This window comes from Octopus bimaculoides, chromosome 11 (assembly GCF_046866305.1).
Source record: "Octopus bimaculoides isolate indiv1 chromosome 11, ASM4686630v1, whole genome shotgun sequence".
Classification (NCBI taxonomy): Eukaryota; Metazoa; Mollusca; class Cephalopoda; order Octopoda; family Octopodidae; genus Octopus; species Octopus bimaculoides.
The window spans coordinates 8,676,451-8,704,347 of record NC_142938.1 but is presented as its reverse complement, the minus strand read 5'-3'; the positions used below and the strand labels follow the sequence as shown (position 1 = coordinate 8,704,347).

Sequence of the window (27,897 nt, the reverse complement as noted above, 5' to 3'; positions counted from 1 at the left end):
TATGTGTATGCGTGTGCGCACGTGCTTGTGTGTGCATGGACACGTGTGCATGCCAGTGCAATTGTGTGTGCATGCCAGTGCACTTGTGTGTGTGTGAGTGCAGTTATGTTCATGTGTGTGCAGTTGTGTGTGAATGTGTGCATGTGAGTAAAGTTGTGTATGTGTATACAGGGTGATGGTGAAGTCGAATGGTTCGGAAAACTGTACAACTACTTGAAGAGACATGAAAACGATAGACAGGGCAGAGACGTTGCTTGATGTGTTGCGGTTGGAGTCGTGAATGGAAGACGAAGTGTGGGGGGGAGCACCCAAAGTTTTCCGAAACAAAATGAAACCCAATATTTTGGATTGGATGAAAGAAAGAAAAGGAAAGAGAAAGCAGTAGAGGAGAAGGCAGAGATATTAGTCTGACTAAATACGTTAGTCCAAGAATTATAAACACTATAAATCCATCGTCATTATCATAATTAACGCTACTACCAATGTGTTATTAAAGCTTGTCAATGGTATGATCATCGATATCGTTCATCCAGCTACCATCTGGATTGTTCAACTATTATTACCACACTTATTTGCCTTCTATCATAGTTAGTAGACAATTGTACCAGTTGCACCACCACCAAAAGCGTCAACTGCATCAGCACCGCCACAGACATCGGCAATCGGCACCACTGCCATCAATATCAGCACTAGCATCATCATCAATAGCAACATCATCATCAGCGCCAACGTCGCCGTCATCAGCGCCAACATCACCGTCATCAACGCCAACATCACCATCATCAATGCCAACATCATCATAGAACATTAGCATCAGCACCCAAACATCACTACCATCTTCAACCATTACTGCCATTTGCACTTACTGCTAAAGAACCTCAACCTGCTAGAAATAGCAACCAAATCTCCATTGAGTGATATCTTATCTTAAAACAAACGAAAAAATAAAAAGAAATTTAGGTAATTTAATCTTAGACTCTTTGATCATAGATCTGTTCAGATTGGATTGTCATGGTTGGAAGCTTTTTTTGTTGTATGTCTCCATAACAGCAGCTTAATCATTACAGATAGCAACATTCACTTTCACCCAACACACTTTACTGTCAACATCTCTACACCTAAGAGTAATAGCAACAACTTTGGAAGGGATCCTTTATGGGTCTTTTTAGGGTTTTTTATTTTTTTTATTTTAGCTCTTTTACTCAAGGATGCTGATGCCACATAAAATGCGCTCGTGCTGGCGCCATGTAAAAGTACCTGTGCGGGTGCTGCATAAAAGCACCCAGTACATTCTGTTGAGTGGTTGGTGTTAGGAAGAGCACCCAGCCATAGAAACTATTCCAAGACAGACATGGAGCCTGAGCAGTCGTCCAGCTGACTAGCTCCTGTCAAACTGTCCAACCCATGCTAGCATGGAAAACGCTACTGCTAGTACCATCACCGCTACTACTAGTACCATCTCTGATACCGCTAGTACCATCTCCACTACCACTAGTACCATCACCGCTACCACTAGTACCAACACCGCTACCACTAGTACCATCTCCGCTACCACTAGTACCATCTCCGCTACCACTAGTACCATCTCCGCTACCACTAGTACCATCTCCGCTACCACTAGTACCATCTCCGCTACCACTAGTACCATCACTGCTACCACTAGTACCATCACTGCTACCACTAGTACCAACACCGCTACCACTAGTACCAACACCGCTACCACTAGTACCATCACTGCTACCACTAGTACCATCTCCGCTACCACTAGTACCATCTCCGCTACCACTAGTACCATCACTGCTACCACTACGACCATCTCCACTACCACTACTACCACCATCACTACCATCGCCACAACCACCTATACTACCATGACTGCCATCACCACCACTCCTTCTATTGCTGCTGCCATCACTACCACCACCACCACCATCACCACCACCAACAACAACAACAATACTACTACTACTACTACTACTACAACAGTAACCCTACTTTACCTGCATCAGTACCAATCCCAACATGCCATCTTCACAAGCCTCTCTAGCAGCACTGCCACTACTAGTAATACAGCCTCTATCACTAAACCACCATTGACATTACTGCTACCACCACCACCACCACCACCACCACCACACTACTGGCACCACCCTTTACCAGTTTGTTTAATTTGCTTTAATTACAAATAGAATTTTCTTTAATTATATAAAGAAAAAAGAAAAAGAGAAATGCCAAGAATGTTGGCGCAGATTTTGTGAGTAGAATTACAGAGATGAGGGGAGGGGTAAAAGTTGTGTGAATTGCTTTCAGGTTTGGATTGATTTTGACCTGTAAAGATTTTACTTTACCTGTGATATAGCTAGATTAGGTGCCACATGAGGCAGCCCTTGAGTTTTCCACATCTTCCTCACCTCAAAAGTGCTTCTACTGTAAAAGCAGACACAAAAGTGCCACTCCACCATAAAAGTGTCCCCTGGAGAGGACCATTTTCTCTCTAACCCTCACCCCTAACTATGTGACAACACTTTAATACCATTCATCAATGAGATAGAGGTAAGTATTGTTTTGTAGAAGTTACTCCAAATAAGACATGATTGTCTTTTGTATTTCTGTAGCAGACAATATAAAATTATTTCATGGCAAAAGTTATCCAAGATATAACAAAACTTGCCCTTCTTTCCTTGGAAATTAGAAGCCATACTTTGCTGTGAGGAGTTGATCCAAGGTAGAGCTAAGAATGTCCCCTTCCTCCAAATCAGATTGGAGCCTGGTGCAGCCATCTGGCTCACCAGTCCCCAGTCAAACCATTCAACCCATGCCAGCATGGAAAATGGACATTGATATTATGTAAAATAGAGGAATTTATCGAAAATATAATATGTGACAATTAGTTGGTTGTCATAATAAAACTCAGTTTCGGATACCAGGGATGAAGTCTGCTCCGGCATCTCATCAGTCATTAAGACAAAACGCGTTTTGTCTTTCTAAAATTCTGTGTTTTATTATGACAACCAACTAATTGTCACATATTATCTACATATATCTCTTTTACTCTTTTACTTGTTTCAGTCATTTGACTGCGGCCATGCTGGAGCACCGCCTTTAGTCGAGCAAATCGACCCCAGGATTTATTCTTTGTAAGTCTAGTACTTATTCAATCAGTCTCTTTTGCCAAACCGCTAAGTTACAGGGACATAAACACACCGGCATCGGTTGTCAAGCGATGCTGGGGGGACAAACATATACACATACATATATATATATATGTACATGTATACGACAGGCTTCTTTCAGTTTCCGTCTACCAAATCCACTCACAAGGCTTTGGTCGGCCCGAGGCTATAGCAGAAGACACTTGCCCAAGATGCCACGCAGTGGGAATGATCCCAGAACCATGTGGTTGGTATGCAAGCTACTTACCTCACAGCCACTCCTGCGCCTATATATATATATTATTTAAAATTACAGTAGTAATTATGTATTTGAATATTTTTTAACAACAACCCCACATGGTCACATCATTGGTGGAATTCTGAGAAAGACTGCCAAATTTTACAGAGAATTCATCAATTCAAGGACGTACAGTTCTCTCCACTCATCAAAATATTTCATTGCATTGGTAAGCGTTACTTATGACTAACAAAACAGGAACAAGACCTCAACATAATTGCAATCATAGTAACAAAAATGAGACCCATAAGCTATACTGATTATATTCATAGTTTTTATGCCCTATATATACTATATTTATATACCACAAATTTATTTTTTTAGTTCATATCGTTCTTTAAGTTTTTACCTAATAACATACGATTTCAATCCTAGAATTACCGTCAACAGTGACAATCCTCTACTGTAACTTTGTTTTCCTTAGTGAAATCTCAGTTTGATTTCCTGTTTACTGAATGTGTGTGTGTGTGTGTGTGTGTGTGTGTGTGTATTGAATGTGAAGCTGTACCTGTTTGTGTCTAATGCATATTTGTTTGTGTACATAATATGTAATGTATATGCCTGTAGTGTACATGTATGTGTGTGTGTGTAAAGTTGATGATTCACTCTATATCTATTTGGGTTTTTTATGCGTGAGATCTTCGATGCTGTCTGGAAATATCTATAAGCCTTAATACATGAATTGAGCTCTGTGAAAAGTGTGGAAACGTCCTCAGGTTTTCTATCCACCATTGTCATTGCAGTATAATAATAAAGTTTTGATGAGGCAAGAAACCATGGCCTTGCTGAAAGCAATACTAACAATGGTGGTGGTGGTGGTGGGGAATACAGTTATATTGGTGATGATGATGGTGGTGGTGGTGGTGGATGTAACTGTGATTATGACAATGGTGATGAACCCTATTTTAGCTGTGTGCATTGTTGTTGTAGGTGCAGCCCTAGCTATAGTTTTTGTCGTAGTGATTATAGCTGTGTTTATTGTAAGTGAAGGCATGTAGCCAAGTGGTTAGGGCATATGGCTCGTGATCATTAGGTCATGAGTTCAATACCCTGCAGTGCGTCATATGCATATGCATACACACACACATATATATGCATACATACATATATATATACATATATATGTAGGACAGGCTTCTTTTAGTTTCCATCTATCAAATCCACTCACAAGGCTTTGGTCAGCCTGAGGCTATAGCAGAAGACACTTGCCCAAGGTGCCACGCTGTGGGACTGAACCCAGATCCATGTGGTTTGTAAGCAAGCTACTTCCCACACAGCCACTAGCCACTCCTGGACAGCATATAAATGTAAAAATATGTTATTTTAAGCAAATATTTATGTATAAATTTCATAAGCGTTTATAAGGGGGTCCCTAAGGTAAAGCCTGAAATATAAAGGGGTCCGCAAGTCAAAAAGTTTGAAAACCTCTGTACTATAAGACTAGTTTTTAAATATCAAATAAATATGGGGGTCCACCAGAGTAAAATAGTAATCAAAGGGGTCCTTAGGTAAAAATAAACTATTGAGAACCACTGATCTATACTCTCTTTCTGTAGAGAGTACATTTGCCTGTGTAGCTTATTAGACTATGCAACTTCATATTTTGTCTGTTCACTGGTGTCATTTTGATAGGTAAAAATTACATAAACCTTTATAAAAAAAACAGAAGCAGCCACATGATCACAGTGGGTGGGATGGTGTACAAGCAGAACTGATCACTGACCTGTTTTATCACTCAGCAATCTGTGATAAGCATGATATGGTTCACAATTGGGTGTGCTATGTTGTCCCAGATCAGCAATGAATGAATCAGTGATAAATGAAGTTAACTTGTATACACATACAAATAAATTTTCATTATCATTATGCATTCTTCTCCATGTGAGAATGTGTTGGGTGGTTATCACCATGGCTTGTCATTCATTGCAGTTGTTTGTCATCAGATACACTTACAGATAAAACTGACAGCTTTGTTGTTGTGAATGTCAAGGTTGGTGTGACTTGTGTTCTTCCTATCACCAACCACTTTACAATATGAACTGCCATTAGAGAAATTGTCTATAGCAAGACTATAAAGGATTTCTTCTTGCCTGTATCAGTCTTCAGATGGAATGAGATGGCTGGCCGTTGGTGTTTGGCATGGCTGATCGGACATTGAACCTATTTTTGGCACTAGAGACAAACAAACACACTTGCTGAAATATGTGCATACACATAAGATGACAGCTCCATAAAAAAGTGCCGACCTCTTAAAGTAGACGGAGCGCATGGAAGTGGGAGACCTAGGAAGGAGTGGCACAAAGTACTGAAGGATGGCGTCAGGATGCTGAACCTTTCAGACAAAAGGACAAAGGATCAAGATACCTCGCACCTTAATATACTCAAGAAAACTTGTACTCCACAGCAAAAGTATTAAGGCCAGTCCCCCCAGGGAAGAGGATTGGTTTGCTTGAGTCCAGTACTGGTGCCACATAAAAAGCACTCGTGTAGTGCCACGTAATAGTGATCATGTAGTGCCACATAAAGCACCCAGCATGCTCTGTAAAGTGGTTGGTGTTAGGAGGGTCATCCAGCCATAGAAACCATGTGAAATCAGACTGGAGCCTGGTGCAGCTCTCCAGCGTGCCAGCCCTGGTCAAACCATCCAGCCCATGCCAACATGGACAACAGATGTTAAATGATGATGGTGACAGAGTGAGAGAGATACATTACAATATATCAATTGAATATGATTGCTATAAATACATTCCCTCTCATGTATTTAAGCTCACATAAACAGAGAGGGAGAAAGAGAGAATGAGAGAAACATTAAAGCAGTTGATGTCAAATAAGTCAGCATTGAATCATCAATGGCAGATAGATGGCACTATAATGGTTATGCCAACACTTCTGCTCTTGTTCAGAGTACTCAGTTTCCAAACAGATTTTCTTCTATGAAGCTGAGAGGTCATGTATCTGTATGAAGTATCAAAAACAAAAAGAAAAAGACTGGCATTCTGTCGATTATGATGATGAGTATTGCAGTTGATCCGATCGACAGAACAGCCTGCTCGTGAAATTAATGTGCAAGTGGCTGAGCACTCCACAGACATACATACTCCTAATGTAGTTAGTTCTCAGGGAGATTCGGCATGCACAGAATGTGACAAGGCTGGTCTTTTAAAATATAGGTACTTTTCAATTTTGTCAGCTGAGTGGACTGGAGAAATGTGAGACAGAGTATCCTGCTGAAGGACACAATACACCACTGAGAAATGAGCTCACGACCCTACCATCATAAGCTGAATACTCTGACCATTAAGCTACAATGTATAGAAAGAGGGTTTAGCTACCAAGGAAGTGATAGTGACAGATTGTCAAGAATAAAAGGTCACCTTGAGCATGTCAGGCGATAAAGGTAGGGAAGGTATTGGCAATGTACCCTGGTAGAGTAGAGGAAGATGGGTAAGTGGGGTTGTTGATGTAGTTCAGCTCTGCAGATGTATTTCAACATTGACCATACCTAAATAATAACAGTAGAATTGTTGGTAATGATTATTAATTAATTAATTAATAATAGCAAAAAATGAATAATTTCCTACTGATTGCTACAGCTTGATGTATATGGGTTATTTTTTTGTCTGCTTTTTTTTCTTCTGTATATACCCAAGATGCTTTTTGAGAGAAGTGAGATGGCTTTCAGTAACAATACTAAAGCTGTAGAACTTTTGAACTAAAAATGTGTTGATTGATGAGCCAAATGTGTGTACATACATATATATATATGTATGTGTGTGTGCATGTATATATGTATGTGTGCATATAGACATTCACTTACATTCATGCAGAAAGATTTGCAGCTGTTAATGCAATTTTTGAAATTAGGTTTTTGGTTGTTACAATTTTTTTTTCTTTTATTAGATTCTTTATTACCATTATTGTATTTCTTTAAATGCTTTTTGTTTTTACAATTGATTTCCATTACCACAGCATTTAACAGATTAAATTTTATTTATTTTTGCTCTGCTTTACATGATTTATAAAACTTTTCTCTGGGGGGGAAAAAAAAAAAAAAATTTTAATTATCTGTATGACAAACTTCTGCACTATTTCCATCTACAAAATTTTGCTTACAAGGCATTGACTGATCAATACAAGTCTTTGATAGAAGACATTTGCCCAAGGTGTCATGCAGTGAAACTGAACCTAGGAACGTGTGGTTGCAAAGCAAGTGTTTTAACCCTTTAGCATTCAGATTACTCTGTTTAGGCTTATCCCCTGCAACCCTCTCTGGTTGAGTATCCCTAATCCCTCCCCCTTCTCTCTTGCGCTCTCTCAGTTCTAAGTCTAAATCCTGCTTAACAAAGTCATGGTGGACCTTGCTATTCGTCCTCTTGGAGTTAAATAAAATTAAATACCTGTAACATATTGAAAACCGATTTAATTAACTATGCTCCCTCAAATACCTATGGTTTTACACCTCCTCAATGCTAAGCTAAGAAATCTTCATTTAAAGGGCATTGGAGATGACTGAAACAGGAATGAACTGAGGACATTGCTCTCAGTCGGACTGAGGACCCCAGCCAAATCAATGCACTGGGTCCTGTAGTATTTATTTATTGACAGCAAGCCACAACATACTTAGATGAGAATTGGGCCCCAAGACCCATGAGGTCCCAGGGCAACTGCCCAGTGTGCCCATGCTTTCAGAGAACACCAGCCCTCAATCCAAGTTTAAATGCTGTTTTGGTGAAAGTACTTGTCACATCTGATTGAATCTTCCATGCGTTAACATATGCTTCCTTGCGACAATGTAAACTTGTATTTAATCAAGATATCCTTGGCCTGAAGAGTAGTCTGTGGTATATATGTATATATATATAACTTATGTTCTGAAGAAATTTAATCCATACCTGGTGGTGGTGGTGGTGGTGGTGGTGGTGGTGGTGGTGGGATTCTATGTTCAGTATGGATTGGAACAATACACATGCTAGAGTTGATTAACATCTACTTCAAGATCTTACTGTTGTGAGTTCAAACCTACTCAGGGTTAGATTTCCAATTAGTCCTTTTGTGTGTGTATAAACGAATACTTGTAACATGTTTGAACCAGGGGAATTTAGTCTGTTCTTATTGGTGTATGATGGTGGTAGTGGTGGTAGTGTTGGTAGTGGTGATAGTGTTTTATGTATAGTAGTGTTAGTGATAGCAGATGTTTTTGTGGTGTAGTAATGGTGGTAGCAGTGGGGTTTTGTGTGTGTGGCACTGATAATAGTGTTTTGTGAGTGTGTGATGGTGGTGGTGGTGCTTTGCCTGTTGTGGTGTCTTGTATGTAGCTGTAATAGTTGTGGTGGTGGTAGTGTATTGCATATAATGGTGGTGGTAGTGGTGGTGGTCATGGTGCTGATTTGCATGTAGTTTTATGAGCACCTGCCTTTATTTCTTGTTCCACATCACCTGCCGTCAATTCTACAAGAATGACCTTTGACCTAAGGAAAGTGTTCTGGAGTAGGAGTGGGTGGATGGATGGAGTAGTGTGGGTGTGTGTGCAGTGGGTTTTTGTTGATGCGTTGTCAGTTGTATCTGGATGATGTGGGAAGGCTGACAAACATAACTAATTACATTATTTCCCTTCAAACTGCATCTCTTTTTTCTCTTTCTCTTTCTTTTACATCCCTTCTCCATTTCCAGCACTCACCACCACCACCACCACCACCATCACCACCACCATGCCACAAGCATGTGTTTAGAAGTGCACGCCCACATATGCTTTTGAAAGTATATGTGCATGCATACACACACACACACACACACACGCTCAGTATTTTCTTTCAACTACACATGGTATATGTATGCTAACTGCATAAAACGAATCACATGTACCTTATAAACTGAGAAATGTAAACACTGCATTTAATCATGCACACACACACACACACACACACACACGTGCACATGCACATGCATATTCACACACACATGCACACATAAAGATTTAGAAAGCCATGAAATCACAGTCAAACACTCGACCTATTTAACAAAATGTCCTTCAAAAAATGAACACCATCACGAAATTAGGTTCAAATGAGAGACACCACCCTGCCTTGCCCTAGTTGCGTGATAATTAAATAAATACTACTGTACTGTTTTGCCAATATACTGTATATCATCACTGCACTACATAGCAATGGGATAGTTATGTCATTCAGCTTTTTGCTTATGGCTCAATCAGACGGAAGCAAGGATAATATCCGTGATATCTAGCATGGTCTTTAAGGCTAGAAAGAAGAGGGAGAAGGAGCAGCCCAGGTTTGTTTGGTTTCCTCTGTAGAATAGAGTATATTGAAATATCAAGCTATTTTATCTTGTTGCGTCTCTGGAGGGTCTTTATGCCAATAATTAAAACGTGCAATGATTCTGTTTCATGACATTTTTATTAACAAATTAGTTAACCATCTAACTGATTAACTGAGTAATAAAAATAAAGAAGTGAAACAGGATCAGTGTTTATGTTGTTGTTTTTTTTTTTGACACAATGACCCACCCAAGAAAAACAACAAAATGTATTTCAACAGATGAGTTCACATCAAGAATCTTGCAAACCAAATACAATAAACGAAATTATTTATTGTCTCATTGAAGATGGTAAGCTGTTGGAATTATTAGCATATTGGACAAAATGCTTAGCAGCATTTCTTCCAGCTCTTTACATTCCAGACTCAAATTCTGCCAAAGTTCCACTTTACCTTTCATACTTACAGGTCAGAAAGACAAGTTGATCACTGGTGTTGACGTAGTCAACTTAACCCGCTTCCCTTAAAATTGCTGGACTTATGCCAAAATTTCAAACCATTTATTCTCTAACTGGAAACCTGGTCCAAGTGCTTCCCACAGTAGAGACTCAACCCCTGTACTACTCTTTTTTTTATAAGTCTGATATTTATTCTATCAATCTTTTCCACCAAACTATTAAGCACTGGAGAAGTAAACAAACCAGTGAGAGAAGCAAGTTCAAAGACCCCCTTTCTCTACACAGTCTTCATCAACCAAACTCCCTCGCAAGGCATTGGTCTGTCCAGAGTTATAGAAGACACTTACCCAATGTGCCATACAGTGGGACTGAACCCAAACCCACATGGTTGCAAGATGACCTTCTTAGCCATGCAGTCATGTAGTTAAGAAGCTTTGCTTTGAAATCCCAAGGCCACCAGGTTCAATCTACCTCATGAGTGTCTATTTTGAAACCTTCAAATTGACTCCCAATGAACCATTTAGTTATGGGGATGTGCACAAGCAAACATTGGTTGTCAAGTGATAGGAGGAACATACACAAATACAAAGGCACTCACACATATACATACATGTATGTGTGTATATATATATATATATTGGGTCATCTTTAAATAATGCAGTTTTTTTATACTTCTTTTATTTGTCAAAGTTAAGATAAGCAAAGTTCTTTTTTAATCTAAAATATACTCTCCTTCGTTCTTTTGTTGTCTTGCCATTTCTATCAATATACACACACATACATACAACAGGCTAAGGCATTGGTCAACCTAGGAGCTACAGTAGGACTGAACCTGAAACCACATGGTTGCAAAGCAAGCTTCTTAACCACACAGCCATGCTTCCTTGACTCTTTGCATTCATCATCATCATCATCATCGTTTAACGTCCGCTTTCCATGCTAGCATGGGTTGGACGATTTGACTGAGGACTGGTGCAACCAGATGGCTACACCAGGCTCCAATCTAATTTGGCAGAGTTTCTACAGCTGGATGCCCTTCCTAACGCCAACCACTCAGAGAGTGTAGTGGGTGCTTTTACGTGTCACCCGCACGAAAACGGCCACGCTCGAAATGGTGTCTTTTATGTGCCACCCGCACAAGAGCCAGTCCAGGGGCACTGGCAACGATCTCGCTCGAAAACCCTACAAGGCCAGTCAGGCAGTACTGGCAACGGTCACGCTCAGGATGGTACACCTTATGTGCCACCCGCACAAGAGCCAGTCCAGGGGCCCTGGCAACGATCTCACTTGGCTTCCTTTTAATGAATTCTTTTAGGTATGGTCAATGAATGTTTGAATATGAAGCTCTGTCTGCAAGAATATTGGAAACTAATATTTTGAAATAGAATTGCGTTGCATTCACGATTTTTAGTTGATAGGATGCAATCAGAATTACTTATCAATGACTTTCTTCTGTCAGCAGCCAGTCACAAAATGTTGAGCACTTCACTCTCTCGCTCTGACATACTTCTGACCAATCAGTTTAGATGTTTACTTTTCTTTCTTTTCCAGTTGTTCTGTCATCTAAATAAACAATCACAATTAGTTTGAGTTTAATGAGAGAACTTTTATGTGGATACTGGATCTGCTAGAAATAGCAGTCAGATCGCAAACGTTAAACAATTAATGTAATCATGGGACCTCAGAGTGGTCACTCAACATGCATGAAATAGCAGTCAGATCTCCAAATCACACCCAGCTATTTGAAATAGAAATGCGTGTGTGTGTGTGTGCGTGTGTATATATATGTGTGTATATATATATATATATATATATATATATATATATATATATATATACATGTGTTTGTTAATTACTGTGTTTTCCATACTAACATAAATGGGATGGGTAGATCCTGTTCTCTTTGTCAACTTTTCTTTGTCTTTGAAGTAAAGGCTTTTGTATTCTAGAGGTCTTCAAAAGCACAGACCAACCGGTCATAGTATCAATAATGAATACACACACACACACACACACACACACACACACACACACACACACACACACACACACACACACTTTCTACTACTGAAACTGGTACTTATTTTAATGACCCCCCCCCCCCCAAAAAAAAAGAATGAAAGGTAAAGTCGACCACAGCAGAATTTGAACTCAGAATGCAATGATGGATGAAATACTGCTAAGCATTTTGTCTGGCATGCTAACAATTCTGCCAGCTTGCTATCTTAGACATACACGCACATACACACACAAACAATATTTGAATTTTATTCTACTTGTGCAGCACAATTTCATATCAGCAAATAGATTTTACATTATTTATATATGCTTCTACCTAGCTATTTCAAGTTTATTTCAGAAGTGGGGTGACTACACAATGCCAACAAGCAGCAAAATCTGTAAAATATTGTATTCTTTGTTTACTTCCAGAGCAGTTTCGTTTCATATTATCATATTTAACCCTTTAGCATTTAATTAAACCAGCCGTATTTGGCCAAAATAGTGTGCCTGTTTAATCTTCAAACTGGGCAGATCCAGCATCTCATGCTTACCTTACAATATTTTTATAAAAATAAACAATGACATCATTGAAATCTCAAAGCCACAAAGTTAAATGCATGACTAAATCAAATCAGTGTAAATAAATATTCTGAATGCCAAAGGGATATAGGGATTTCCCCCAGATGAAATGCCACAGTTGCTATGAGTTAAACTACTTGGAACAATGGGGTTTTTGTTGGGTGGAAATTGTAAAGGCACATGCCTGAAAGAATGGTTTCAGTCACTTGTCTAGTTGTTTTTGATGGGTCAAGAGTAAAGCATATATACTACCCGGAATAACTTGAGTAATAACTGATGGAGCACCAACTATTCAGCTAATTTGAAAGTACCCTAGGGTCCAGTGAAGAAGGAAGGTGTTGTGTTGTAAGATATGTGTGTTATACAGTATAATAGGTTATTTATCCATTACCGCACAGTTTTACCAGTGTGGATTTTTATTACAATCTACATTTGTGAAACTGTGCAGTAGCAGGTGAGTAACTATCATGTACCCACTCTAACAGTATTGAGTCCTTTTGTTTTTTGGGGGGTTTTTCTCTCCCTTTTTTCGAGGCTATAGTAATAAAATTTCCCTCGTATTGCACCCTTGTATCTTAAAAACAGAATGGCACATTAAATAATCAAGTCCTTGATAGATTCTTGGGATAAAATAAAACAACAGGGATTGGCATGGCTGGAATGCTATTGATCATAGGTCTGCTCCTTCAAGCCAACCTGTGGCTAAACAATGGCAATAACAACAAATGGACTTTCCAGCTGACCTAATTCTCCCTCTCTCTCTCTCCAATCCACCCCACCCACTCCCACCATTTCTCTCATTCTTCCTCCCTCTCCTAATTTTCTTGATACTCTTATAGGCCAGCCCACTCTTATGTATATTAACAAAGCAACTTCTGTTATCATCATTATCCTCATCAAAGCAAACAAGCTGACAACCTCCGCTTTCATGGCTGAGCAGTTGACTGTAAAGGATAGATTAGAATGGAAGGTGGAGGGGGGATACTAAAAACGTTGCAGAATCATGGCAGGCATGAGGGGGGGGAGGAGAAGGAGGGAATAGTGTGTGCGTGAAAGAGAGAGTGATGGAGGAGGAAGGAAAAAACGCTTTTTATCAATGGTTTCTTTTATACACTTCTTTCCTCTACCTACAACTACCTCCTTCTGGGGATGTATCTTCTACTTTCCCCACTTCCATTCAACACCTTTCTCTTTGCTTTTTGCTTCCCCACCCCACCAGCTGTTTCTTCTCCCTCCCACTTTCATTGATTCTTAACTCTTACTACTTTTCCCTTTCCTCATCTGCTCCATTTTTTTTTCTCCTTTCCTTCCTTTTCCTAACATCTATTCTCCCCTTTGATATTAATTACTCTCTCTCTCTCTTATTCTCCTTCCATCATATAACTCACCCTCACCCTCATCCCTAATTTTATTATAGAAATAATGCTAATGCTACAGAAGTACCTCCCCCTCTATCTGCCTGCCTGCCTCTCTCTTTCACTCTCTCAACTACATACTTCTCTTTCTGTCCATGTTTATTTACAATTGTATGCATTACATAAAGAAAACTTTACATATTCCTTCCACTCTGTCTTTCTCTTACAGTTATATTGTCTATTCATATTGTACACACACACATACATACTCATTGTCTCTTTCTCTCTCACTTTTTCCTTACATACATACTTGTGTGTGTGTGTGTCCATAAATGCACGTTTACACATACATACATACATACATACATACCTACATACCTTTTTCTTTCACTCTCAATTCAGTCTCAATTTCCCTTATTTCAAAGTGATTTAGCAGCAGGGCAGCCCTGACTGATCAAAGATGTTCCATCTGAGGAAATCCTGGCTTCTTCCAGACACACATTATACTATATATACTTTTTGTTACCCTCTCTCGTTTTATTTGGGGGTTTTTTTTCTCTGTTTAAACCCACTAGGATGTGATTTGAGGGAGATTTGGTTGTTATTTCTAGCATGTTGACCGAGTGACCACATTGGTTGTGACCAGCTTGTGCAGTCTTCGCTCTTGATTACTGTTTTTGAGCCAGTCAGGTGGTCTCTGCTTGATTGGTTTATCTACTGCAGTGATTTTCAACCAGGGTCCATATGGCCCCGAGGATCTATGTAAAATTCTTAGGGGTCCACGCAACAAAACAGTAAATTGGGGATCTACAATAGTATATTAAGGGCCCCTGAAAAAATGTTGTTTTAGGTTATGTATTGGTATGTATTGCAAGAAACAGGTTTCTTTCTCTAACATTTTACATAGCTCAACCTAAACAAGTTAATGTGCAGAAAACGCAACAGGAATTTTCGAAGAAATTTCTATAAAACCAGTTTTTAAACATTGAATGGCTACGGGGTTCTGCCAGAATAAAATCGTAATCGAAGGGCTCCATAAATGAAAAACAGTTGAGAACCCCTGATCTGTTGGATATTTGAAACCAAATTTTTTCTGATCACAAACTCGCATCTTAAGAAAAGGAAGCATTGGGCAGTGAAGTCTTCTTATGATGTCCATCTTCCATGCTGGCTTGGGCTACATGGTTCAACAGCATCCGATGAGCCAGAGGACTGCATTGAAGTCTAGGGTCTGTTTCTAAAGTTAGATGCCCTTCTTAATGTCAACCATTTTACAGAATGTTGTGGGTACTTTTTATTGTAGCACTGGGACCAGTCAGGTCACCAAAAAAAACATACAAGACAAAGAAAAAGCTCTTCTCAATTGAGTAGTAGTAATAGTAGTAGTAGAGTGAGGTAGCTTTGTGTCAGGTGTTGAGTAGCTAAATTCACTACCAAATTCACTGATGAGACATTAGTTGGCTCGGAGGCTATAGAAGAAGACACTTGGCAAAGATGCCATAGAATGGGACTGAACTTGAAACCATGTGGTTGCAAAGCGAGCTTCTCAATCGCACATCCATGCCCATGCTCCTCTCAAGATGTGACATGAGATAAACTCTGACGAGACAGAATACGACTTGTGTTGGAGACAATTATCCCATAGAAGAGTGGACGAGTCTGAAATGATTGGCTTCCATTAGGAGAAAAGACTCTTGATTCCTCATTGATATGTGTGAATGTGTATTCATATATATTCTCTATATGTATGTGAATGTGTGCGTAAATTTATATATACAATTAGGTGTGTGTATGTTTATTGGTAAGTTTCTAGGTTATCAATTGTTTGTTTCTAGTTTATGCATCTTTCCTGAAATTGACAGTTTTTGTTATTTGAAGTGGATCCTGTTTCTCTGTTTTGTGTTTGGATTCTATTTTACTTTTCCTGGATGTACTATACAACAGGTCAGTAATTGTCAAACTGGAGTGGCTGTGGAAAATTGAAATGATAGTTAGATTGCCATCTATAATAATAAAAGCAAAATTCTGTCTGTCCGTCTGGGATCTCTGTATCTCATCCTACATTTTCTCTACATAGACATATACCTTTTTGGAATCGGGATGATCCTGGGATTGAAAATTTGCCCTTCATTTGGTTCTTGAACATCCAGCACTGGGATCTGATTTAAAAGCATTTGGGTTGCTATTGCTAGCAGGTAAAGCTTGGCTGATTCACACCATCTTGGTTGGTGTTTGTCAGATGATGTCAGAGATCAAGGGGAAGATAAATGACACTCGTTTCATTAATTTTATGTCGAGATAAGAACTTTGGGACAAATTGGCCAGCAGTTGGAGGTTAGCAAAAGTACCAATATTTCTTGTAAAACGAGGGGGGAGATAACCCAATTTTTGAGCCGGTGAGATAACCAAAAAGTACCGAAAAAGGGTATAAAAAGAATGGTATAAAAACTTGTTGAAAACCAGTCTTGGAGAGTTGAATATATCATACACTATAATCATGTTTTTCATCATAGATCTACTCAATCAGGACTGATTGTGGACTAACCCATTGGTTTGTGTGCACAAAAGGCTAAACTTGACTGCACTTTTTCGTGGGGTTTGGCCTTGGTACATTGCGAAAGTATCTTAGCTGAAAGCCACGTGCAGCACTCTAAAGCATTTTGAGAAACTTAAGTAACTTAAGAGCCAGCACTTGAATAACCCCAATTAAAGGTCAATCTATTATTAGTCCTGTGTGTGTGTGTATGTATGTATATGTGTGAGAGAGAGAGAAAGAGGGCAAGATAGAAAGAGAACTTTATTTTGAAAGAATTCACTGCCATAACTCTCTCCTTTCTCATGCCAACTTGCTCAGTGATGTTTTGTTTTTCTCTCTATGATTATTGTTTTTCAAACAGTTCTTTTGTCTTTTTACATGTGTGTGTATATGTATGAGTGTATGTATGTATATGTCTTCCCCCACCCTCCCCCACACTCTTTTTTTTTATGCTCACTTCATTTCTTTTTTGTCATTTCTTTTCTATTGTCTTACCATGCCCTCTTTCTTCCTATCTCTCCATTTCTCCACTACTTTTATCTCCCTGTCTTTTCCCCCTGCCATCTTTTACTCGCAACTCTTTCCATCTCCGTATTTTACCCTTTCACACTTAAGTCCCCCACTCCATCCCCCCCCCCCCCCCACACACACACATCCGCGCATGCACACACACAATGCCATACTTTTCCTGTTACAAGTGCCATAGTTATGTCCCCAACTTCTTGATGCTTCCGTCCACTCTGCACCAATTCCTTTCACATCTTGAACATTCTAACAGCTTCCCCGGTTAAAATTTCCTGCACTCTTTCTCCCCCCCCCCCACACACACATAACTTCTTAGCTTGATTATTTTTTATTCCATTATTATTATCATCATTATTATCATTATTATTATTTATAACCTAATTTTAGGTTATTATAACTAGGTTTGTATGACTCATTCTGAGACATATTCTGCTTTAAGATTCAGTGTGTGTGTGTGTGTGTGTGTGTGTGTATTTATATATGTGTGCATGTTTATGCTTGGTCTTTGTTAGAATAAGAATGACAGAGCTGTTATCAAACACGAACATTAACCAAACAGGCTGGCTGATTCCTTGTGAATGAAATTTAGTGGCTGGAAGCCACACATAGATGCATATAAAAGTAATTAGGGTGTATTATGTACAGTAACCTCTGACAATGGGAAAACTTGGTGTATTTGTTTTTATTGTGGGAATTTAAAAATTCAATTCCTACAATATATTAATGTTAGTTTTTATGTCAAGTAATAATAACAAGTTTATATTATTCTGAAGAATCATCCAATACTTTTTTTTGTAAAGTTGTTATTATAAAGATCAGTGAAATTTGTTTAAGATTTTTGATTAAAAATACCTATTTTTATCGTAAACAAAAAATGTCGTTACTACGAATGACAGACATTGAAATAGTTTGAAGTTTATTGTTCTTGGACTAGTTTGATCTTAGTTGCTGTTGTGGGCTCCTTGATATGAGCTAATCCTTGTATGCTGCTGTCACCATCTGTCCAGTGTTTTTGTGTTGTGACAGTGCTCTGACCAACTGCTGGTTCTGCTACTGTATTCTGTGTCTGACCTGATGTCTGCCGTTTGTCATCTACTGTCCGGGGACGCGCCGGCCGTGTAGAGTCGATCGGGCACCGGGTGACGTGGAGCTAACCGTCGGCAGAAAAGAGAGACAAGAACAGCCCTTCGAGTCGGTCAACCCATCCAATCAACGACAACCATATTTTGCGGTTTGGACCGCGTGTCATGGTATCGACCCCGTCGCTCACACGGCTTGGGACGGAAGAAGCACTGCAAAGATGAAATTGTTGTTAGACCCAGTTCCACACCAAATCTTGAATGATCAGACAGATTTTTTTATGATATTGAAAATGTTCATTATTTACATTTGAAGGATCTTTGTCCTCATCTTGTTTGTTGTTAACACAACGTTTCAGCTGATATACCCTCCAGCCTTCATCAGGTGTCTTGGGGAAATTTTGAACCTGTCGAGGTTATTATTATTATTCAGGTCACTGCCTGGAATTGAACTCGGAATCTTGGGGTTAGTAGCCCACGCTCTTAACCACTACACCATATGCCCACCAGTGATGCTGTGGCTCATTTCTACAGCTGAGTGAACTAGAACAATGTCAAATAAAGTGTCTTGCTCAAGAACACAACACACAGCCCGGTCTAGGAATTGAACTCACTACCTCATGATCGTGAGTTTGATGTTCTAACCACTGAGCCAGGCACCTTCACACACACACACACACACACACACACACACACACTCTCTTTATATCTCTCTCTCTCTCTCTCTCTCTCTCTCTCTCTTTCTTTCTCTCTCTCTCTCTCTCTTTCTTTCTCTCTCTCTTTCTCTCTCTCTCTCTTTCTCTCTCTCTCTCTCTCTCTCTCTCTCTCTCTCTAGTATGCTGTTTAAAACTCATCAACAGTATTTGAAACGGTCGTAGTGGTTCTGAATGAAGTCTTGTGAATTTCATTTCCTGCCTTTCACATTTTATAAATATAAGATGCTGATGATACGTGTGCGTGTGTATTTTTCTAATTGACAAGGTATAATCAGCAACCAATTTTCTGATCAGGTACATTGTTGTCTTGAGAATACATAACTATTATTATCATTATTATTATTATGATAATTATTTGAGCTTGGCTGACAAAAGCCAGTTATGCATCGCAGGTGAATCATTAACAGTTGGGTGGTTATTTGGCTGGAAAGCCAAATGCTTTCTCCAACAATGTGCTGACATCTAAATTTGCATAAACGCATTCCAGCTGAACCAACCAGGAATGTTTATGAAAAAAATAACAGCATAAATAAATAAAAGAATATGATCAACATATATAATTTAGTACATTTTCTCCACCTCCACAACAAATGTATTTAGTATTAGTGTTGTGTACCCTCTGATGTATCACCATTACACTCCTGTACTCACCAGACTTAGCAAAACCGGTACTACCAACAATATCAAATGTTCATATATTCAGGACATGTATATTTAATCCAATGGGCTTGAGAAGTTGCCTATAACCATACAAATGCATTTCTACTTCTAGCACACCCTCAGCTCAAGTTAAATATACATTACAATTCAGAAATGCATACAAATATATATATATATATATATATATATATATATATATATATATATATATATTGTATGTGTGATCATTGTTTAATCATAATCATAAACATCAGCTAGTCATTATTATTGTCAGCCAGACCTGTTTGTGATGTGTGCAGAGCAGCAAGATCATCTTACACACAATTCATGCAGTGTCCAAGCACTTACCATTATTATTATTATTATTATTATTATTATTATTATTATTATTATTATTAAGGCGGTGAGCTGGCAGAATAGCATGCTGGACGAAATGCTTAGTGGTATTTCGCAGGTTGCAATGTTGTAAGTTTAAATTCCACTGAGGTCAACTCTGCCTTCCATCCTTTCTTTCCATTGGTCAAGAAGGGCAGGCAGTTTTCCTTTGTCTGGTTGCTATGATGTAAAAAGTTATTTGTGACTAGGATTGAAAGGAATGAAGATGGACTACTCTTTGGCCAATCCTGCATCAATTTCATCCTTTTTTTTTTTTTTTTTTTTTTTTTTTCAAGTACCATTTGAAGGTGAAAAAGAAGTGTTTTTGTATTCTAGTAAATTTACTGAAAGGTGGTGGGAGTGTCAAGTATGACCTGTGTAAATAGATCTGCTCTGAGCAAGTACCTGAGAGTAAGATCTTACCTTTGCCAGCAAGGGAATTCACTGTCTGTAGAGTTCTTTGAATAACCCCAGACTGTTGCCTCACTATTGTAATGCATTTTTGTTTTGTTTTTCACTGTTTTTCTTCCATTTTTTCATACCTGTTTTGTTTTTTTTTTTTAAATTTCATTCTGTAAAATCCTCACACTTTTCTAATTTGTTATCATGTCTCCTCCTTCATTTGCTCTTGTGCTGAAATTTGACCTCAAAACGTAAATACAGATAAAATGCCGCTAAGCATTTTGATTGGCATGCTAACAATTCTGCCAACTCACCACCTTATAATAATAACAATAATAATAATAGTGATGATAATGGTTTCGAATTTTGGCACAAGGCCAGCAATTTCGAGAAGGGGATAAGTCGATTAAATCGACGCCAATGTTCAACTTGTATTTATTTTATTGACCCTGAAAGGATGAAAGGCTGTCAACCCCGACAGCATTTTGAACTCAGAATGTAAAAACAGATGAAATGCTGCTAACGAATCTGCCAGCTTATTAATAGTAATAGTAATAATAATAATAATAATAATACATGCATACCTGTAAAAAGATTATTTTTCATGGCATTGTCGCTACTCTTGCTCATTGAAAGTTAATGAAATTTTTCTGCTGTCTTTACAGGAATTGCGTCTGCAAGGAATCAAAGACAAGGAAGAGGACACATATCCGGCTGAAGAAGGCAAACAGATCTTTAACATCAAAAAGAACAGATATAAAGACATCATACCATGTAAGTGGCACTGTTGTTCTTTCCTCCCTTTCGTTGTTCCTCTTTCTCAATCAGACAATTACAGTTTTTCATATTCTCTCTCTCTCTCTCTCTCTCTTCTCGTTTTCTCTCGGTAATAAGACTGAGTAAATATAACTCAGCATAACATCATCATTTTTTAATCTGTTTTCCATGCTAGCATGGGTTGGACAGTTTCACAGGATCCGTTAAGCTACAGGGCTGTGTTGAGCCCCAGTGTCACCTTCAGCACATTTTCCAAAGTTAAATGCCCTTCCTCACACCAGTCACTTTACATTGTGTACCAGGTACTTTTTTCATGCTACCAGCACTCAATACAAATACTGCAGGGTCTGACATATGTAGCATGATTGAGAAAACTGAGTTTATCCATGTGATTAGCAAATACAAACTCCTTCTAGAGGTGTTTGAAATCTTAAAACAAGCAAGGAAGATAACTAATGATATAAATTCAATAAAATTTTGAGAATGAAATACAAGGAACACCTTGATTTAGTTTCTTCTAAATATCCCATCGTTAAATGAAGAATCATTAAAAGGCTAATTATAAATAGTGGTTATGTTCTCACTGATGAAATTTGGCATGAGAAATTAATAAGAAGCAATAAAACCAATTTAAACATAATCAATTATTTCATTAAATTGATAATTTACAAATAATAAACAGGCACAGGCATGAATGTGTGATTAAAAAGCTCACTTTACAACTCAGTGGTTTCAGGTTCAGTCCCAGTGTGGCACCTTGGACAGGTGTCTTCTGCTATAGCCCTAGGCAGACTGATGCCTTGTGAATGAATTTGGTAAATTGAAACTGTGTCGAAGCCTGTCACACACATGCACATGTGTGTGTGTGTGTCTCTTTGTGCTTATGTTTGTCCCCCGTCACTGCTTCACAATAGGATGTTGGTTTGTTTATGTTCCTAAAGCTCAGCAGTCCAGTGTAAAAGAAATTGATAGGATAAGTACCAGACTTTAAAATATATATATATGTGTGTGTGATTACATATATGTAATCATCACCATTAAATGGTGCTTTCTATGCTGGCATGGGTTGGACAGTTTGACTGAGGACTAGCAAGCCGGGAAGCTGCACCAGAATCTAATCTGATTTGGCTAGGTTTCTACAACTGAGTGCCCTTCCTAATGCCAACTACTCTGGGGGTGTAGTGAGTGCTTTTATGTGTTGCCAGTCAGGTGGCACTAGCACTGCTCATTTTGGGTTCTTGCCAGGTATATCTACTTCACTTGAGGTGGGAGATTTAAAAAATTTTTTTATAAATTTGTCAGTTATAGGTGTAGGTGCAGTTGTGTGGTAAGAAGTTTGCTTCCTAACCACAGGATCCTGGGTTTAGTCCCACTGTGTGCCACCTTGGGCAAATATCTTCTATTATGGCCTTGGGCCAGCCAAAATTTTGTCAATGGATTTGGTAGATAGAAACTAAATGAAGCCCTTCATGTGTGTGTGAGAAAGAAGATAGTGATGATATTGGTGTGATTGGCATGTGTGTGAAACAAAGAAATGGTGTTGACATTGGCTGTGTGTGTGTGTGTGTGTGTGTGTGTGTGTGTATGATGTTATATGTATAAGATGATATTGATATGCTGGTGTCTGTGCACATTGGTATTGGTGTATGTGTGTATGTTATGTTAGTATACACATGTATGCACACACACACATACACACACACATTTCTCACTTGTTTTCCTACAACTCTCTTTCTGTCTCTCCTCCTCCCACTACCAGTGCACTGGTCACCTCTCCCACCACCTCCCCCACCCACTTATTCACCTACCTACCTATCTTCGCCCCACCCTGCTCCCCCCACCCAGTTCTCCTGTTTGTTCCCCAGTTTTCCCTAAAATGTCACTAGACTAATTAACTGAATTACATCCATCACCAGACCACTGTTTATAAGTTTTCTTCTTGTATTGCTACCACTGTGCTGTTTAGAAAGCTGTCATCCATGTGGTGGTGGTGGTGGTGGTGGTGGTGCAGTTGTCACCAGTGGCATGGTAGCGCTATTGTTGTCACTGTAGTAGAAGTAGTAGTAGTAGGTGGTAATGGTGCAGTTGTCATCAGTGGGGTGGCCCGCACTACTGTTGTCATTGTAGTTGGTGGTGGTGGTGGTGTCATTGTAGAGCAAGTGAGGATATTACCATCACTGCAGCAGTAGTAGTCATGAAACTGTCTTGGGTGAGAGAGAGAGAGAAAGTGGGGTGGGGAGAAAGGAAGGCTGTGTGAGAGAAAAAGTATGTGAGAGAGAGAGAGAGAGAGAGAGAGAGAGAGAGTATTATGAGAGAATAAGAGAGGTGTGTGGGCATATTCCTCATTATGCATATTAAGACAGAAGAAAGTGTTTGTCAATCATCCTTAATTAATAAACTTTAATGACTTTCTTTCTCTGTGTGTGCATATTTCTGTGTGTGTCTCGTGCTAAAAAGTACATTCAGATGAAACTTTCACAGATGTTTGTCCTCATGACTGGCACAAACTGATTAGATTTTGGGATCGATCTGGTACCGGACGAGGACTCTGGATTTATTTTTTATTTTTTCTGGGTTTTTTTTACTTAACTTTTGAGAGCAGTCGGGTTCATTTTTAGTATTCTCATTTGGGAGAGCAGTCGAGTTTTGCAGATACTCTCATTTTAAAAATCATCTCTGGCTAATCATTGAGAGGCTGGCCCTTTGAATTACAGGCACAACAGAAACAGGAAGTAAGAGTGAGAGAAAGTTATGGTGAGACAGTACAGCAGGGTTCGTTTCCATCCCCTGCCGGAGCCTCGTGGGGTTTAGGTGTTTTCGCTCAATAAACACTCACAACGCCCGGTCTGGGAATCGAAACCGCGATCCTATGACCGCGAGTCCGCTGCCCTAACCACTGGGCCATTGCGCCTCCACTATCTGTATGTACAGTACTTACAAAAAGATATCAGATTAACTCAAGTAACTTAGAATCCTATTCAAGTTTGTTATTATTTCTTATTCCCTTAACATCAAGAAATCAGAGATGAGCACCATTTCTTCTCAGCTAAGACAACATTTGTGTTTCTGTTTCTTCATTTTTAAGTTTCTATACAACCAATTCCTTTTTATTATCATTTTTGCCACTAGATGATGCCACCCGGGTGAAGTTAAAATCCATCCCAAATGTACCTGGCTCGGATTACATTAATGCTAACTATATCCAAGTAAGTACCCCTTCTTAATCTCTTTTGTAATCCTCAATTTTAGGAAATATTTTATTGGAATATATGGGGGTGAGTATGACAGTTTGTGATTCTATAATGTTTAATCTGATATTTACAGTTTTACGCTTTTGTTCTCATATTTCTAATGAATTCGTTAGATAATGCATTTAAATTAATTTTGAAAATAATAATGCCACTACCTCTCATAACTTTTACTTGAGAAGTAGTCAGGTCAAATCCAAGAATATTGGAAAGTCTTCAGAAATGGAAATAGCTTGATGTGAAAATAATGGGAGATGTACTATATTGCAGAGTTGTTCAACCCATGCCAGGTGGGAAAAAAGCAGTTAGTAAAATATTGTTTGTGATAATACTATGTGAAATAGGCTTGGTAATAAAAAGAAATTTCTCAGAGCTGGATTCAGATCTTATATTAGATGTATATATATATATATATGTATATACATATACATGTATGTATATATGTATGTATGTATGTATGTATATATACGTATATGTGTATATATACATGTATATATATATGTATATATACGTGTATGTGACCCTGGGGGTCAATTTGTTTGACTAAAAGCAGTGCTGCAGCATGGCCGCAGTCAAATGATTGAAACAAGTAAAAGAAAAGAAAAGAACATATATATATATATATATATATATATATATATATATATATATATATATATATATATATATTCTTTTACTTGTTTCAGGTGTTTGACTGCAGCCATGCTGGAGCACCACCTTGAAGGGTTTTAGTCAAACAAATCACCCGCAAGACTTACTTCTTCGTTTTTAAGCCTAGTACTTATTCTATCAGTCTCTTTTGTTGAACTGCTGAGTTATTGGGATGTAAACACACCAACACTGGTTTTGAAGTTGTGAGGGAGGAACAAACAAAGACATGCACATATATATTTATACAACAGGCTTCTTTCAGTTCCTGTCTTCCAAATCCACTCACAGGGCTTTGGTCAGCCTGAGGCTATAGTAAAAGACACTTGCCCAAAACTCACACAGAGACTGAACCTAGAACCATGTGGTTGGGATGCAAACTTCTTACCAGATAGCCATGTATGTGCTTCTGTGTGTGTGTGTCCTTCAGGAATCATCTAACCTTGTCCACATGATAACCTAACTTCTCCACAATGACATGAAGATAGGTGCCTTTAGCACTTTCTTTGATGATCACAGACTTCATCGTTAAGCCCTTTTCCATGTCCCATTGTTCTGAGAGAGGAGAGACGGTATTGGCATGTTTCACCCAAAAACTGAAGAATCTGAAATAAAGAAGAAAGGACGTTACACAGAATAATGAAAACATAACAATGGTTCTGCCATAATGTGCAAACCAGTTGGGAAAAATTTTACCAAAATCAATTCACAGAAAACCAAGAAATCCTAAATTTCACTCCTAAGCTATTAGCATGGTTCTGGGTGTACATATAAAGTAAGATTTAAATCCAACTCGGAGAAATTTGTGAGTGTGTGTGTATGTTATTGCTATTCAGCAGAAGTAACAGTGTGACTCAAAGGTCAAGAGTTTTGAGTGTTAGCACTTATCATATCACTAACATATGAAACACTTAGGCTTTGAGTCATTCTCTTACTTCTGCCAAATAATAAAAAATATATATATATACTTATGTTTTGAGTTCCGCTTTTTCTGATTGCATCGCCAAGCCTATATATGTATAAAATTTTGATTCTTAAATTAAAGAAGGTCGGTGCCTATAAATATTTTGGGCTTTTTTTAGACTGAGGGTTAGGGACAACATAGTGTGTTATAGAAAACCCCTTCAATAAATTCCGTTTGACTCGTGCTGAAAAGTGAACAACAAAAGATGGTATTGCTGCAGTTTTCTATCTAAAATTGGTGCTTACAATGTCTAATAGTAGTTACACTAATATCTTAGCAGAATATTTACCTATAACTAATCATGTTGTTTTAGTTAGACATTCAGGAATTTGTTGTGTTTGGATTCTTCTAGTCTGCAGTTAGTGGCCATGGATATATTGCCTGCCAAGGACCATTACCCAACACAGTTGCAGATTTTTGGCGAATGATAATGGAACTAGATGTTGAAACTGTTGTGATGGGCTGTAAGGAAGAAGAAGGTAACAAGGTAAAGTAAAATTCCAATCTCTGTTCTATATTGTTGTTGTTGTTGCATGAGTAAGGTGCTAAAATCAGGAACATTTTCATTGAACTCCACTCAACTACCCAACGTGAATGGTAAGCTACTCCTTGTTTTGGGAGCTTTTGAATTTGGTGTTTTTGAAGGCAGTTCTCTGTGTCCTTGCTATCAGCATGCTTATCTTGCTTGTATGAAAATGAGATGAGAGAATTGGTGTTGCAAATATCTAGTCCTACAGATGCAAGCATGGTTGTCTGGTTCGGAAGTTTGCTTTCCAACCATATGGTCTTTAGTTCAGTCTTACTGCACAGCACCTAAGGCAAGTGTATTCTTCTAATAGATTCAGACTGACCGAAGCCTTGTGAGTGGATTTGCTAGATGGAAACTAGTAAATGTGCATGCATATTTGTGTGTTTGTGTACACATACCCTTCTCTTGACATCACATGATGGTTGTAAACAAGCACCACCGTCATAAAAAGCAATGTTGTTCATTTCCAGTCATCCATGGGGAAAATTACCTTGCCTGGAAAGGAGTGAAAGTGACAGGTGTAGAAAATTTGCCTCAACAAATCCCATCTGACCCACGCAAGCATGGAAAAACGAATGTAAAATGGTGTGGAAGAAATGACATAACTAACTTTGATCCTTATCTAATCCCTTGATTTCTCATCTTCTCTGGATTCATTTCTTCATTCTGTCTGCCCATCATCCTTTTCATCATTAAAATTTCAGTCAGTTTCCTCTCTTTCTTTCTTTACAGCCAAAATGTGAGCGATATTGGCCTAAAGACAGTGAAACCAAGTTATTTGGCAACATTGAAGTTAAATTGGTAAGTACTGTCTCCTCTGTCTTGGCTAAGGGAAATGGATTCATTGAATCATTTCGCATTGGATGGAATACTTTGTGGTAATCAACATTAAGTGGAGAGAAAATGCAAACGTTATCAAATTGTTAACCCAACACACTAAAACCTTAATGCTATTCTAGAGCATTCCATCTAATAAAATAAGAATTAACTAAGCCTATGAGGGAGCTTCGTGGAGGCACGTGGCTTAGTGGTTAGGGTGTCAGCATCATGATCGTAAGATTGTGGTTTCGATTTCTGGACCAGGCGACACATTGTGTTCTTGAGCAAAACACTTCATTTCACGTTGCTCCAGTCCACTCAGCTGGCAAAAATGAGTAATGCTGCAATGGACTGGCGTCCCGTCCAGCTGGGGAACACATACGCCATTGAAACCGGGAGACCAGGCCCATGAACCTGGCTAGGCTTTAAAAGGGCACATTTATTTTTATTTATGAGGGAGTTTCAAAATGGTCACTTCACCTGTTAGAAGTAGTGCCTAAATTA

At 38.7% G+C, this 27,897-nt stretch overlaps 1 protein-coding gene across 2 annotated transcripts in view; it reads left to right on the top strand.

Annotated features, from left to right (window-relative positions):
• The window catches only part of LOC106883248 (tyrosine-protein phosphatase non-receptor type 12-like), an 80,214-nt gene that overhangs the window by 37,956 nt on the left and 14,361 nt on the right, over positions 1–27,897 (top strand). For both annotated transcript variants that reach the window (XR_016243584.1, XM_014934181.3), the window contains exons 2-5: positions 21,074–21,182; positions 24,315–24,391; positions 26,398–26,532; positions 27,307–27,375. Coding sequence is in view for 1 of the 2 variants with exons in the window: in XM_014934181.3 (XP_014789667.1) it covers positions 21,074–21,182; positions 24,315–24,391; positions 26,398–26,532; positions 27,307–27,375 (390 nt within the window). In the remaining variant the exon portion in view is untranslated. The remainder of the gene's footprint in view (positions 1–21,073; positions 21,183–24,314; positions 24,392–26,397; positions 26,533–27,306; positions 27,376–27,897) is intronic.